The sequence below is a fragment of the Zingiber officinale genome, chromosome 8B (assembly GCF_018446385.1).
Source record: "Zingiber officinale cultivar Zhangliang chromosome 8B, Zo_v1.1, whole genome shotgun sequence".
In the NCBI taxonomy this organism is placed as follows: Eukaryota; Viridiplantae; Streptophyta; class Magnoliopsida; order Zingiberales; family Zingiberaceae; genus Zingiber; species Zingiber officinale.
Window position 1 is genome coordinate 18,349,936 of NC_056001.1, and position 14,178 is coordinate 18,364,113.

A 14,178-nucleotide genomic window follows, 5' to 3' on the forward strand; every position below is an offset into this window, starting at 1 on the left:
TACACTTTCTCTCTCCTTAATTTCTCACATCACACACACTCTCTCCTCATTTTCTCTCATCACACTTTCTCTCTCTTCATTCTCTCCCACAATACTTTCTCTCTCATCATATTTTCTCTCCTCATCCTCTTTCATCGTGTTCTCTCCCATCACATTTTCTTTCCTCATTTTCTTTTATCATACTTTCTCTCTTTTCATTTTTTTCATCACATTGTCTCTCTCATTATACTCTTTAGTTCATCATTCTCTCTCATCATATTTTTCTCTCATATTCAATTTTCTCTCACATCTAATTTTTTCTAGAGTAAAAAAAGAAATTTAGGTTTTTCTAATACAAAATATTCAACTAACTAAATATTATTTTTAAAAATGATATTCATATTTATATCTATTTTTATTTTATAATATCATAATTTTTATTCTCATTCTGATTACTTGGTGTTTGGATTAAAAAAATGATTTTAATATATTAGCAAAGAAAAACAGAAATATAGTGCGATTTAATGAAAATATTACGAGCTATTGATTTAAAATATAAACATAATGGACCTGTATGCTATTTTCTTCGATTATCTACAATGATTGACAAGTGGTTCCAGCCAGCTGTCACCTCGAGGTGTCAATTATCAGTTCGCCAGCGTAACTGCACTGTATCAACTATTTTAATCATTCTTTATTTTCATTTTTGCCCTTTATGGGTTTTCCGCTTCAATTATTTGCCCCAAGAGGTCATTGACTCCGGCAATCCTTTGCCCCTTCTTCTGCCGCCGTCGCAGCCACCACCACCGCCGGCAAATCCTCTTACCTTCTCGCTTTCCGTCGACGTATCTTCCCCCTTCCCTCAATATAGTATCAGTACGACAATTTTCTGAAGGCTCGGCGATTACCGAGAGCAGGGCGACGCATCTATCCTCAGAATGAAGGCAGGCGTCTCGCAGGCGCCGGGGGATTACGTCTACTTCAAGTCGCAAGTACCTCTCCACAAAATCTCCGTATGATTCGTCGACCCGCTTTCTTAATTCTCGTCCTGGCTTTGACATTACTATTTTAGATCCCTTTCTTTTTGACAACTTATTAGTTCTTATTTATTCGTTCCGATCCTCGATTGATCGAGTATTAAAATACTAGTTTGTGCGTTTTTGGGTTGTTGAAAACTACTCGCAAGTTAATTTCTCCTATCTTCCCTTGAGCTAATGGCTTTTTTTCAAGCGGCAGTTGTAGGCTTGCTCCGTAATTGAGGAATGGGGTAGTCAATTCCTGGAAAATGTTAGTTGACATTGCCTCATTTCCTGGTTGGAATGTATAATAGAAAGATATGTTTACTGAATCTTCTTTCTTTTAACTCATAAGACTAGGGATGCTCCAAGCTTTGATTCTATTGGACCTGCAATTATACATTATTTTCTTCATAACTGTGAACTTGTTGATCGTGGTCCAGTTGTTATGGTGAAAATGTTGGATCCTGGAGTGTTTTGATTGTTATCAGCATAATGCTGGACTTTAACTGATCTCACTTCTTAACACCCGACAAACATTAATTTTACATGTTAGGAATCATGTTGTAGACAACTTTAACTAATTAGGCCAATGACATGATATTTTAAAGATAGACATTTTTTTTCAACACGGAGTCGTATTTTTAATCAGATACATTATTTTCATGCTTTCATATTATTTCAATAAATCACGTTAATATTTTTTATTTTGTTAGCACAAGAATCCTTATCTTTCTACAATTGCAATAATCTTATTAGTGTAAAATGCTTGTGAGTCGGGATGTTAGTAATGCTTAGTAGATTGCCATAGTTTGACTATGATAGATTCATCTTTTCTTTTTCTGAGATTGTAATGTATGTTATCCATTTGATTTTTTTTTTTCTTTTTTGTGAAGATTGGTAACAAGCAATGGAGATACTATGACTTTGGTCCTAAATCAGTGCCTCCTCTTATTTGCATCCCTGGAATTGCAGGAACTGCAGATGTCTATTACAAACAGATAATGTCACTTTCCATAAAGGTATTTTTTCAATCCTTTACCTGGCATTGATGTTATTTAGTCCCCATTGCCTTGCTATGATTGTGAAGCTAGATGTTTGATATAGTTCAAATGTGTCCAATTCTTCTGTAGTTTAGCTGCCACTTGTTTTGTGATTTTATTGGGAAGTCAAGTTAGATCTTTGATATTCTTCAAATAATGTGAAAATATATGCAATATTGAAACATATGTATCAGGATTTCACCTACAAAAATCATTAAGTGTTCAGCTTCTGGTCTGTGATTCTATCTTGTTGGATTCTGTTTTTCTTTTATAATTTTTTTTTGAATATTGAGTTGAAATATTAGTTCTATGGTCTTAAGGGTTAATTGGTGCATGGTCAAAATGTTTCATTCTATTTGCCAACCAATACAAAATACTATGTCAGTACAGTTGAATACCACCTTTTTGTTTGCACTGGCAGTCTTCGATAGTGCCAAATCCACAAGGCTTCTCTGGGTCAATATCTATTGGTACTGACTGAGATATAACTAATCTTTTCCCATGATTTTTTTTTCGATTTTGTCAACAAATAATGGTGAAGTGATGAAACACTAAAAATGAAAGCAAGATAAGGGGAAGAGGAGAAGCACCTGCCAACATTCGAGATAGAAAAATTCTCTTCCATGATTCATCCTTTAATTTTGTCTACATTATCATGGGGAGGAGATGAAAGACAGAGGGGAAGAGGACATACACTAATCGGAGCATAAGTAGTGACTAAGAGGAGAGATGCTAGAGTTAGAGAAATTGAATCCATATCTTATTCCTATGTGCTTTAATTTCAATTGTGTTAGTCCAAGTTCTACTATGAGTGGCCAATTGAGATATAATTATGGATATGTGGAGATATATTTATAGGTATGTGGATAATTCAATTTCAACTAGGAGCGTTATTTCATATGATTTGACGCACACACTCATTTTGTCATTAGGAAGATATGATTAGTATCATGGCCATAATCAAATAAGCAAAGGATTCAAGTATCAACCAGATCAGTAGAATTGACGAAATCAAAATCGGCGGGAACAAAAAAAATGAAAAATAAAATAATTCTATATAAGAGATTAGAAGTATATTATAACAAATAACAAAATAATACTTTTAGTATAAATTGCTCAATTATACTAGATTGTTAATATATATATATGATAAAAGTGTCATTATTTTTTTTTTTAATGTTATAGGATCCAGTTGGGTCCTTAACTACATTCAAATTGGGTTTTAGTTAAAGAACAACTTAGGACCATTGCTGATAGAGAGAGTTTATCATGTTCTTGATCTATAATAATCTCATGATCCATAATAATATAGTTTGATCTATAGTGAGTGAGAGATAGGTGAGACTTCAAGTCTAACAAGTAATGATAAGGTTAAACGAGTGATCCTTGCCAATTTAGGAGGATTCATACAGGTTTTTAATGAAAGGCTTGATTGGTTAACTTTTTTTAATGCCTTCTTAGTTTAACTGAATTTTCACTTGATTTCATCTATTTTCATTCTCAATTTAACAATTTTTTTGTGGGTTCAAATCAATTTTCAAACATAGTCTAATTTTCTTGCAAGCTTCTCTAAATCTATAGTTTCTAGATTTCTCCTCAATCTCTATGAGCCGTTGTTTTCTTGGAGAAAATTAATAGAATCAGTCCTACCGTTGTTGATACGAATCCAACTGGCAAATCCTTATCGATATTGACCTATGATTAGTTGAATGCTTCTTATATTTTTATAATTTATTGCTCCAAAATTTTAATATAATTGCTGAAGACTTGTATTTTAATGGAAATAAGTTAGTAAAAGAGGATCGTAGGATTTAAACTGAAGTGTGCATAGTGTCAACACGATGTCATATCGAAATTGTACCATTATAGTTAGAGATTGAAATGCTAGTGTTTTGGTCTGTGATCAAAACTAGACTGCTCTGGCCAAAGATTGAATCTTGAGCAAGAAAAGATACTTTAAACTTCTTCTATCACAACAATTTCCTGGATTTTTCCAAGCAGTGAAGCATGGTTAAATATATCAGTTTTAGCCTTGCATAAGGCAATCTTCCTTTGGCACTAATTACACTATTACCTTTTTTATGAATTTTTGATGCATTGCCTTTGCTATACGAATCTAGATGGCATTTTGAGCCATAATTATTTTTTCTTTACAGGGTTACCGAGTGATTTCAGTTGATATACCGCGCATTTGGAATCACATGGAGTGGGTTCAGTCATTTGAGAAATTCCTGGATACGCTTAGTATCTATCATGTATGTATATGCATATGTTTCACTTAATTATTCTCTTCTTCATTGTTGAATTGACTGGTTTACACCTTTTGCATTTTGTTAAAAACTTTTGCAGATTATAATTTTATGATCTGTAACTGTTGTGGTAGATTGATGAAATACACTTCCTACAGGCTGCACTCTATGCTCATGTAGTTAAATACTAAATGCCAAGGTTCAATGGGATCATTATATTTGTATGGTTGTCTTGAAGATACCATTGGAAGTTGGATTCTGCTTTTCTGAAACAAAAGCATCTGCGGTTTTATTTTTGTGAAAGATCATTTTGAAACTCAAGTCATAGGTACGGTTCAGGCCCTACTTGTGAGTATAGATATCGGCATCAAGTTATAGGTGACCATGGGGCGAGACAAACAACCCAATAGAAGTATTGCCATGATCAATTCAACTTTTGATCAGACTATTATTTGCTCATTTGTTTTGGATGTTCATACCAGTTGACAAATCCTTTTTAACACCTTGGCAAAAATTATACTTTTCCTTCATCTCCACATTCCATGGATGATTAGTCATTTAACAACATAGTATCTATTTACATATTACATGAATTAATGTTAAGTTTACACTGATCATGTGTAATTATGCCTAGCTCTAACTATATGAGATGGACATGTGAATAAATCTAGAGGGTTCATCAGCATCAGTTGGGTTATATCCAAAGGCCATGTCCCATACACTTATGTTCTGATGTCTCTTCTACTCATTAGCATTTCTTAATATGCTGTAACTTGACAGTTTGAACTAGGATGTGGAGTTTAGCCAACAATACACACTATCCTTTTAGTAAATTTTGAAGGACATTATTAAGTTACACATTGTAAGCTCTATGGCATTGATTCTTGAAGTGTTATTGAGCTATATGGATATAATAGATGCCAAATGGATATATTAAACGTTCTTTTCTAAATGTAGCTCAAACTAATGGAACTTGAGATAATTTTTTTGAGGCACAAAAATGTTCAACTACATGTTCATGTTCATGTTCATGTTCATGTTCAGTGAGGATATAATTAACTGTACCTTTTGGAACTCAACTCATTTTTTAATTTTATTTAATGAATGTAGACCACAACAGATTAACAAGTAATTATACTGTATGCCAGATACATCTTTATGGAACTTCACTTGGTGGATTCCTTGCATTAGTCTTTGCGCAACATCGACCAAGGCGAGTTAAGTCGCTTGTTCTTTCAAACACATTTTTGGAGACGCACAAGTTTGCAGCTGCCATGCCATGGTCTCCTATGTATGTTTTATTTTCTTTACTGCAGATTGGATGAGGGTTTAAGAGTTCATTTCAACTATTATTGTTAATTGGTTCTTTTTTTTTGACCATTTTTTTATGCTAGTTGGAATTCATCCATGTGTTGTTGAATTAAATCCTTGTCGTGTTGCTTCAAAGGGCAACTCTGTACATAGGCATTGAGCAAAAGTGCAGGACAGCCAAATTTGTATAGACTTGTACTGTTATGCCTCAAGTATGTGATATCCAGACTTTAATGGAGTACATAGTGACATGGTCATGGTTGTGTTGAACTGTTTGTACCTTATGATAAACTGGTTTTGTCTATACTGAATTGGACGTAACATAGCTAATATTAGTATCTTCTATCAAATTGTTCAATGATATTATCTGAAACAATATTGGTATTGCTATGGCAGAAATTAGAAAGTGGCAAAACAAGTCGCTACTGGTTTGGTAAACAGTGAAGTTTCCTACCACATTTTTCATCTACCACTCTAAACAGTGGAACTAACATGGCTTGTTATTGAGTCTAAAAATAGAATTGCCTTTGAACATTCTTGCTGATCATATTGCAGTGTTAACTGGACGCCTGCTTTTCTGTTGAAGCGATACATCTTATCAGGAATCCGTGATGGTTCACATGAACCATTCATTGCTGACTCTATAGATTTTGTTGTTGGCCAGGTACATCCATATTTTTTTTGTGACAGATCAAATTACTTTAAGCTTTTTCTTGTTTTACTTTTGTTGAACTGTGCAATGATGCCAACCTACTTTAGTTTAAACAGTAAGATGATAGGAACTTAGTTTTTTTTTTAAAAAAATTTAAGGTTGCATATCTTTGATTATATTGGTTTGTCTACATCTCTCGTAATCATTGATTCTAGTTTATGTTAAAGTCTTGTTTTTTTTGCAAATTCAGCTGCTCAAATTGGTACAAATGTATCTAGAATATTTACATGTACTTATTCAATTAGATTTTTTAAATATACTATGCAGCCCTTTAGTTTTGATTCTAACCTTATTAAGATAAGCCTTAGTTTGGTTGGTAAATAAATTGACATATTTTGCACTGTTAGACTATTTCCATGATTGAAAATTTAGAAGCTTTTTAACACGCAGGTGGAGATTTTATCAAGTGATGATTTATCCTCAAGGCTAAAGTTGAATGTTAATGCTGCATCAGTTGGACCTCTTTCGCTCTCAGATTCCTTCATCACAATCATGGATGTAAGTCCTGGTCTGATATTGCTTAACCTTTAGGGTGCGTTTGGTTCAAGTTATCATGTATAACCTTAGTTATGTGATTACCTGGTAATCACATAACCAAGGTTATGGGGAATAAAACATAACCAAATGTTGTTTGGTTCAACCTAGATAATACAACAAAAACTTGTTTGTTTGAAGGTTTTAATGAATATCTTAGTTTAATATTTTACCGTATTACCCTCAGTTATAAAATCAACTATACATATTATTTATTATTATTATTAATAATTATTTTTTATGTTTTTTTTACTTTTCTTTTTCTTGTATATTTTTTTACTTTTTTATGTGTTTTTTTTTAATTTTTTTAATGTTTTTATATTATTTATATTTATATTTTTTTATTTTTTTTACATTTTTAAAATTTTAATTTTAATTTATTTATTTAATTTTTAAATTTTTAAAAAATTTTATTTTTAAAATTTTAAAAAAAAATTTAAAATTTAATTTTTTTTTAAAATTAAAAATAGTTATTTTTTATTTTTAAAATTATTTATTTTTAAAATTTTTTAATCATTTTTTACATTTTTTAATATTTTTTTACATTTTTTCTCTTTTTTCCATGTTTTTTCTTATCAGAGGGTATTTTTGGTAAAAAAAAATTCATTAACCCCGGAATCAAGAAAAACCTTAGGGTGCGTTTGGTTTACACCGTTTCCATTTTCAGTTTTTGGAAAACGCACGTTTTCTGAAAAATAGTGTTTGGTTTGCGTTTTTCGTTCTTGTTTTCTAAAAAAATAGCTAGCGTTTTCTAGAAAAACGGAGAATGACAAAAAGTCATTTTCTATTTTCTAGAAAACGCGCATTTTTCATCAAATGAAAATGAAAACGGTGCAAACCAAACGCACCCTTAGTTTTCTGAGGTTTTCCAATTCCGGGCTGCATGACCCTTTTGCTGACGTGTCGGGCATGGAACATTACTCGGGAATCATCGAATACCTAAACCAAACAAGGTTTTTGTTGATAACCTTGGATGGATAACTAAGGTTATCAAGAATAACCCCGAACCAAACGCACCCTTAGGGTATAGCAGGATGCAACAATGTATATGAAATTGAAAAAGCAAGGAAGAGATCATGACAAACTCATTTATTACGAGCACTATTGGAAGAGAGAACATATGCATTAGAATATACATAGAGGCATGCAAAATGTTTTGTGCCTTTTTCATCATTCAGTGCTTATTTAGAATTGTCTCCAATGATGATTTTCTTAACAAAGATAAGTTTTCTACTTGTGCCAAATGCAATTGTACCATCTAGAAATGTTGCAATTCTTAATAATATGCCCTAACTACAATCAAGTAGATCCAATGATTTGTGAACTCAGTAGTTCTTGCACACTTAACTATGAAATAGATTGAGCTTGATGGGATATTATCAAACTCACTACTCCGTTCTGTTACCAAGGAAGGTCTGTGTTTAACTTTGTATATCTGGTGTGCTTATTGTGCTTATCCTAAGTCTGTTGGTGTATTGCTGGAGTAGTACATGCCAATTTGTCAGAATTACTACCAGTCAATATCATTTAGAAAAGGGGTAAAAGTCAGATTTTTTTTTTAAAGGAAGAATACCCAAATGCCTTTTCTAGGATTGGAGAACTTCTATGGGGATTGGTCGTTGTATGTTTTCGTTGTTAGATATCTTCTTTCTCATGCTTAGAAGGTTTTTTTTTCAAACCTTAGCTAGGTGTAACTTTATCCCACTTTCATTTGGAATTAGCCAGGATCAAAAGTTTCTCGAGTAGAAGTCTATATCCTGGTCCACACTTGGACTATGCTAAGCGCTATTTAAAGTCTCGTTCCGTGTCGGTCGGCATGGGCGAAACATCTTGTTTCACCTATCGACCCAAGCCACGGGCACTTTTGCACGCACGACACGTGGCTTCTCTCATCCCCCTTCTTTTTTTGGGCACCGTCATTAATTCTCTCTTCTTTTTGCTTCCCCATGTGAGCACCTTCACACGTCCATCATTGCACGATGACATTGCATCATTATCTCGTGAAACCACTATCTTTTATGAGTACCTGCGTCAAAACCATGCTAATTCCTCCTTGCTTCATGTCTGCATTGGCTCCTCCTCCCTCCGTGCTAGTTCCTCCTTTGCATCAAAACCATGCTAAAACCCTAGCTCCTTCCCTGGCATCAAAACCACATAAAACCCTAGTTGATATAGGTGAGTCCTCTCCTACTCTTCTTCCGACACCAACATAGCTGATATAGGTTAAGCCTCTCCTACTCTTCTTCCTCTTCTCTCGACATCAACTGACACTGGTGTTCTTCCTCCTCCCCTTCCCCTTCCCCTTCCCCTTCTCTTCCTTGAGCACACCATTGGCACCAATGATACTGTGTTGAGCCGATCAATGATGGGAACTCAGGCATGGTCAGTTACCATTAATGGCATTCTAAATTAGTTACTAATTACAATTTTTTATTGCCTTGCCTGTTATAGTGTGCTAATTAACTGTTGACCATTGTATCTGATGATGTATCTCGACCATATCATTGTCACGCCTTTCAGTTCTAACGTCATCTAGTATCAGCAAAAGAACAGTTTCATCACATATTGCTTTGTAAATAAATCACTCAAATGCCTCATTGCCAAGTTTCTGATTGCCTTAGAAACCTAAGGCCTCTTGTACATAACTACCCAAATATTTCATTATAAGTGTCTGATTTCTGGGGCATCATTTAATCATTGCTTCTGTTTCTTCAGACAAATGACTACTGTGCTGTTCCTCAGCAGCTGAAAGATCAAGTGAGTGAAAGGTTCCCTGGAGCTAGGCGAGCCATACTGAAGACAGGTGGTGATTTCCCTTTCCTTTCTCGTCCAGATGAGGTGAACCTATACCTTCAGGTACTGGCAATCTCTTAATTGATTACTTTCCTATTCCAAATTCTGGCTTTTATTACATGGTAAGAAATGGGCAGCTCCATCTAAGACGAGTAGGGGTTGAAGCACAGCTAGATAATCAACCGGGAACTTCGAAAGATGATGGTGCTGATCAGTCCACTGATGATAACCAGGGGGGAAACAATTTTGACAGTCTTCCTGGACAAAGAAATGACGGAGCTAATGATGGTGCCTATCAACCCAAAACTTCTGGACAAAATGGGGATAACAATGGTTCTGATGAAACTAAATCATCGGGCCCTAACACAGACAACACCAGTGGAAGTGTTTTAAGCAGTGAAGACATTGGCATCATGAAGGAATTCATGGCCTTCCAACTGCTTGTCCAAGCATCGCTCTTCCCTGTAATGCTGCAACACCAAATGGGTGTATTCTCTGTCAGTTGTAAAATGTTGTTCAATGTTTAGAGACTTTGTTTAGCATACAAATTTCTTGTGCAGTTGTAGTTATGGGTTCATACATACAAGTAATTACATGAATTTGTTTTAAAAAACATGCTCTGAGAAAAATGTGGTGAGCTCATTTCAGTCGTGTGATTATTTTGGTTTCCTTTGAATTTGTATTATGTTAAATAAAAACTGAGAAGAGTACCAACTTACAGTTTCCCACAAAATGACGAAACAGATTGTTTGCATATCATGCTGTATAGAGAAGATAGCTCCACTGATCATCCTACTTTGTGGAGAATTAGCTGCTCTTGTTGTCATCATTTGTAGGAAAACTTGCATCATTTTTTTTAGGCAATCCACATGTTCAAGTTCTTCATGAGGCAGATGAACTTCCTTCCTAGTTTGCCTATTGGATAAATTTCAGAATACAATTTATGCATACTTAGAACCCCATCTCTAGATTATTCATCTTATTTGGACTTGGAATCTTTTTTATTATTCCTTTGCATTGCGGGGGCTGCATCATCATTTTTTCGCACAAGGCAAGTATATATTGAACTAAAAATATGGACATATACATCCAAGCACAACTTCACAAAGAGATTACTAAAAGTTCGCACGGCAAGCTGATATCACTCGCCTTCCTATTATTATTTCTTTATTAAAAGCAAACGTCGCAACCAATTATTTATAAAAAGAGATGGCATCTAAGACCTTCAACTTAGAATCATATAACAAAAATTAGCATCCTTTTGACAGCATCGTAGTCCGGCCTTCAAATGAATTCCTAGCCATCATCTTCTAGTTTCAACTGGTAGACAACAAAGATATTCAGAGATCTAATCAACACCCACATCCTAAGAAGTGAGTGACATAAACCACATGGGCGCTCCATGAGCCTATGGTTATGTGGTTGCTCGCCCATAGGCTCGAAGCTCATTGCTAGCTTGTAGTGCTGCATTGTCCACCTCCCAATTGCCACATCGCTCATTGCACTTGAGCTACTACACCATCGTGTTGCCAATGAACAATGTTTGTCTTCCTCCTCTTGGTGTGTGGAGCAATAGTAGTTGTCTCCTCGGATGAATCTAGTGGTTAGCACATGAGATGTTGTCACAATGAGATCTGGGGTTCGAATCTCGACAAAATCAAGGTAAATACCTCCCTTATGTGTTAGTCACTATTCTAAAGGCTAGTAACCGCCCGTGATTTACCTCCTCCGTGTTAGTCCTGGGACGGATTGACGGGGGCGCTGGGGGTGAGCGTATTCACCTTTTTGCCACAGTGGAACAATAATAGCCCCCTTGCATGGGTCCTCCTCGACGGGTCATTCCGAAAAATTCAACTAGATTTTCTCATTTCGAACTTTTTTCAAAGGTGAAAAAACCACTTAGCTTACAAGATGATTACTATGATGCTTAAGAAGTAAGGGAAAGAGTGTTTAAGTATGATAGAACGTGTCGTAAGTGATCCTAAAAGTAATGTGGGGTCGATAGTCAAAATGATATAACAGTTAAAGTCAAGATTAGATAACAGTCAAAGTCAATGTGAGATAGAAGTCAAAGTGAGGAGGTACGTAGCCAAACATACCACTTTCAACAGGACTCAACTCTCCCCACTCCTGGGCATGGTTCCCAGCATACATCCGACCGACTCCAAAGCCAGTCGGACCTCCAAGGCTCAGCTCCTCGCTCCTCATGAACATGGCTCCCAACATACATCCGACCGGCCCCAGAGCCGGTAGGACCTCTGGGGCTCCACTCTCCACTCCTTATGGATATGACTCCCTGCATACATCCAACCGGCCCTATAGCCGGTCAGACGTCCGGAACTCAATTCCCCACTTTTCATGGGCATGTCTCCAAGCATATATCCTACCAGCCCTAGAGCCTGTCGGACCTCCGAGGCATAACTTCCCACTTCTTGTGTGCATGATTCCCAACATACATCTGATTCATTCTAGAGTCGGTTGAACATTCATGGCTCAGCTCCCCACTCCTCATGGGCATGGCTCCCAGCATACATCTGACCAACCCTAGAGTCGATCAAACCTTTAGGGCTCAACTCCCCACTCTTCATAGGCATGACTTCTAGCATACATCCGATCAGCCCCAGAGCCGATCGGACCTCCGGGGCTCAATTCCCCACTTCTCATAGGTATGACTCTTAACATACATTTGATCGGTCCTAGAGCTGGTCGAATCTCCAAGGTTCAGCTCCCCACTACTTATGGACATAACTCCAGTATACATCCGATCAACCCCAGAGCCGGTTTGACCTCCGGGGCTCAGCTCTCCACTTCTCATGGGCATGACTTCCAGCATACATCCGACTAGCTCCAGTGCCGGTTGGACCTTCGGGGTTCAACTCCCACTTCTCATGGGCATAACTCCCAGCATATATTCAATCAACCCTAGTTCCAGTTGGACCTCCAAGACTCAGCTCCATACCTCTCATAGGCATGACTCCTAGTATACATCCGACCGGCCCCAGAATCAATCGAACCTTCAGGGCTCAGCTCCCCACTCCTTATGGGCATAGCTCCCAGCATACATCCAATCGGGCACAACTCCCAACATAAACCTAATCGGCTCACACTGATCAGACTTCAACGGGACTCAGCTTCCCACCTCACATGGGTATGACTCTCCACCTAAACCTAGTCAGCCCCAAGCTGATCGGACTCCCTCTAGGAAATAGCATTGCCAGAGAATCATAACTGTCTATCAGAGAAATAATGACTACTCACTAGGGAATATTCCGCCACTCTGACATATATATGCCATGGAGCCTTCTTCTGCCTAGGAGAGGGTTATCACACATCCTCCACTACTCGACATTCTTTGATGCCTCATTATTGCAAAGGTTATGAGAGGTAGTATAAAAGGGATACTTTTCATTGGCCAAGTATGTGCACACGCGCACACATCCACACTATTATTCTACTATTCATCTTTTTCCACATTTTTTATCGGGACTACTGTTCTGACTTGAACATTGGAGTGTCTGTGTCAGGAACCCTCTCCCTGGTTCCCGCTCTAACGTTCCTATTTGCTCTCTCTGTGGTGTGCATAGGTCCGTGGTTTCCTGCTCCCGATCCCTCCTCCCTTAACATTCCCTCCTCTTCATTGGCATCTCATCTACTCAACTTTCAAACGGGATCAAATGTGACATCGTCTGTGAGAACACATTCATTTGTTTCGGAGCATAAGGATGGACACAGCTAGTAAAATCAACGTTACCATGACCTCGGAGGAGTATGCGCTATTTATATGCCAAGGTCAAGCACTGTCATAATAATGGGCCGCAGACTCTCACCCGCACTGGGCACCTGCAGCCTTAGTAAAGGAGTTTCCTATGTCAGATAAAAGATTCAAGTAGAAACAATCATTTGGGTTTCCCTGAGCGTTTTTCCAAGCGCCTAGGGAAGGCTGCACTAAAATCTAGCAGTTCTAAGCCTCTTCGACTGAAAATTCACTCCCGAGGGACCCAAAGCGAGGAAAGGCTCCTACCACTCGAGAATCACCTGAACAACCCAACGTACCTTTTTCTCAAAAGGTACTAGATAAAAATCTACATAAGCATTTCTAACCTTTGTCAATTGGGGAATATGAAGGCAACACCAATCCTGAAGATCACCTCCAAAGATTCAAGTACGCCGATCTACTGCACAAGTATAGCGACGCAATAAAGTGTCAAGTATTTCTGACCACTCTCACAAGCTTGGCACAGAGATGGTTCGATCGACTGTCGGTCGAATCTATTATTTATTTTAAAGAATTTAGAAAAGCCTTGCTACACCACTTCGCCAGCAATAGGAGGTATCAAGAAATTAGCTTGAGTTTGTTCACTCTCAAACAAGGTGCCAAGGAATCCCTGGAGTGTACATCAAGCGTTTCAACCTTTTGGCGCTAGATGTTCTATTTGTCACTTCAGAAATATTGATAAGTGTCTTATCTCAAGGCCTTTTAGAAGGAGAATTGCTCGAAGCCCTCGTTAGAAAGCCCACAAAGGGTTTTGATGACCTGCTAA

General features: G+C 37.1%; 1 protein-coding gene across 5 annotated transcripts; it reads left to right on the forward strand.

Annotated features, from left to right (window-relative positions):
- Positions 1–688: 688 nt before the first annotated feature.
- Positions 689–10,288, forward strand: LOC122015439 (maspardin-like). Of its 5 annotated transcripts, none has more exons than XM_042572312.1 (8): positions 689–992; positions 1,892–2,017; positions 4,195–4,293; positions 5,436–5,578; positions 6,154–6,262; positions 6,701–6,808; positions 9,587–9,700; positions 9,775–10,288. In XM_042572312.1, exons 1-8 carry the CDS (start codon positions 918–920, stop codon positions 10,162–10,164), a joined length of 1,164 nt encoding a protein of 387 aa, XP_042428246.1. In that variant the 5' UTR covers positions 689–917; the 3' UTR covers positions 10,165–10,288. The 5 variants fall into 5 exon arrangements, with proteins under 5 accessions (XP_042428246.1, XP_042428247.1, XP_042428249.1 ...); XM_042572313.1 differs by having other exon boundaries at positions 9,590–9,700; XM_042572315.1 differs by having other exon boundaries at positions 1,971–2,017; positions 9,560–9,700.
- The last annotated feature ends 3,890 nt before the right edge of the window (positions 10,289–14,178 follow it).

Bases quoted from the DNA above. Each gene is read 5' to 3' on its own strand.
- LOC122015439 (XM_042572311.1), top strand. From the start codon at position 918: ATGAAGGCAGGCGTCTCGCAGGCGCCGGGGGATTACGTCTACTTCAAG. The intron at 4,294-5,435 runs GTATGTATATGC...ACTGTATGCCAG, and splicing joins ATACGCTTAGTATCTATCAT to ATACATCTTTATGGAACTTC. The intron at 5,579-6,153 runs GTATGTTTTATT...ATCATATTGCAG, and splicing joins GCCATGCCATGGTCTCCTAT to TGTTAACTGGACGCCTGCTT.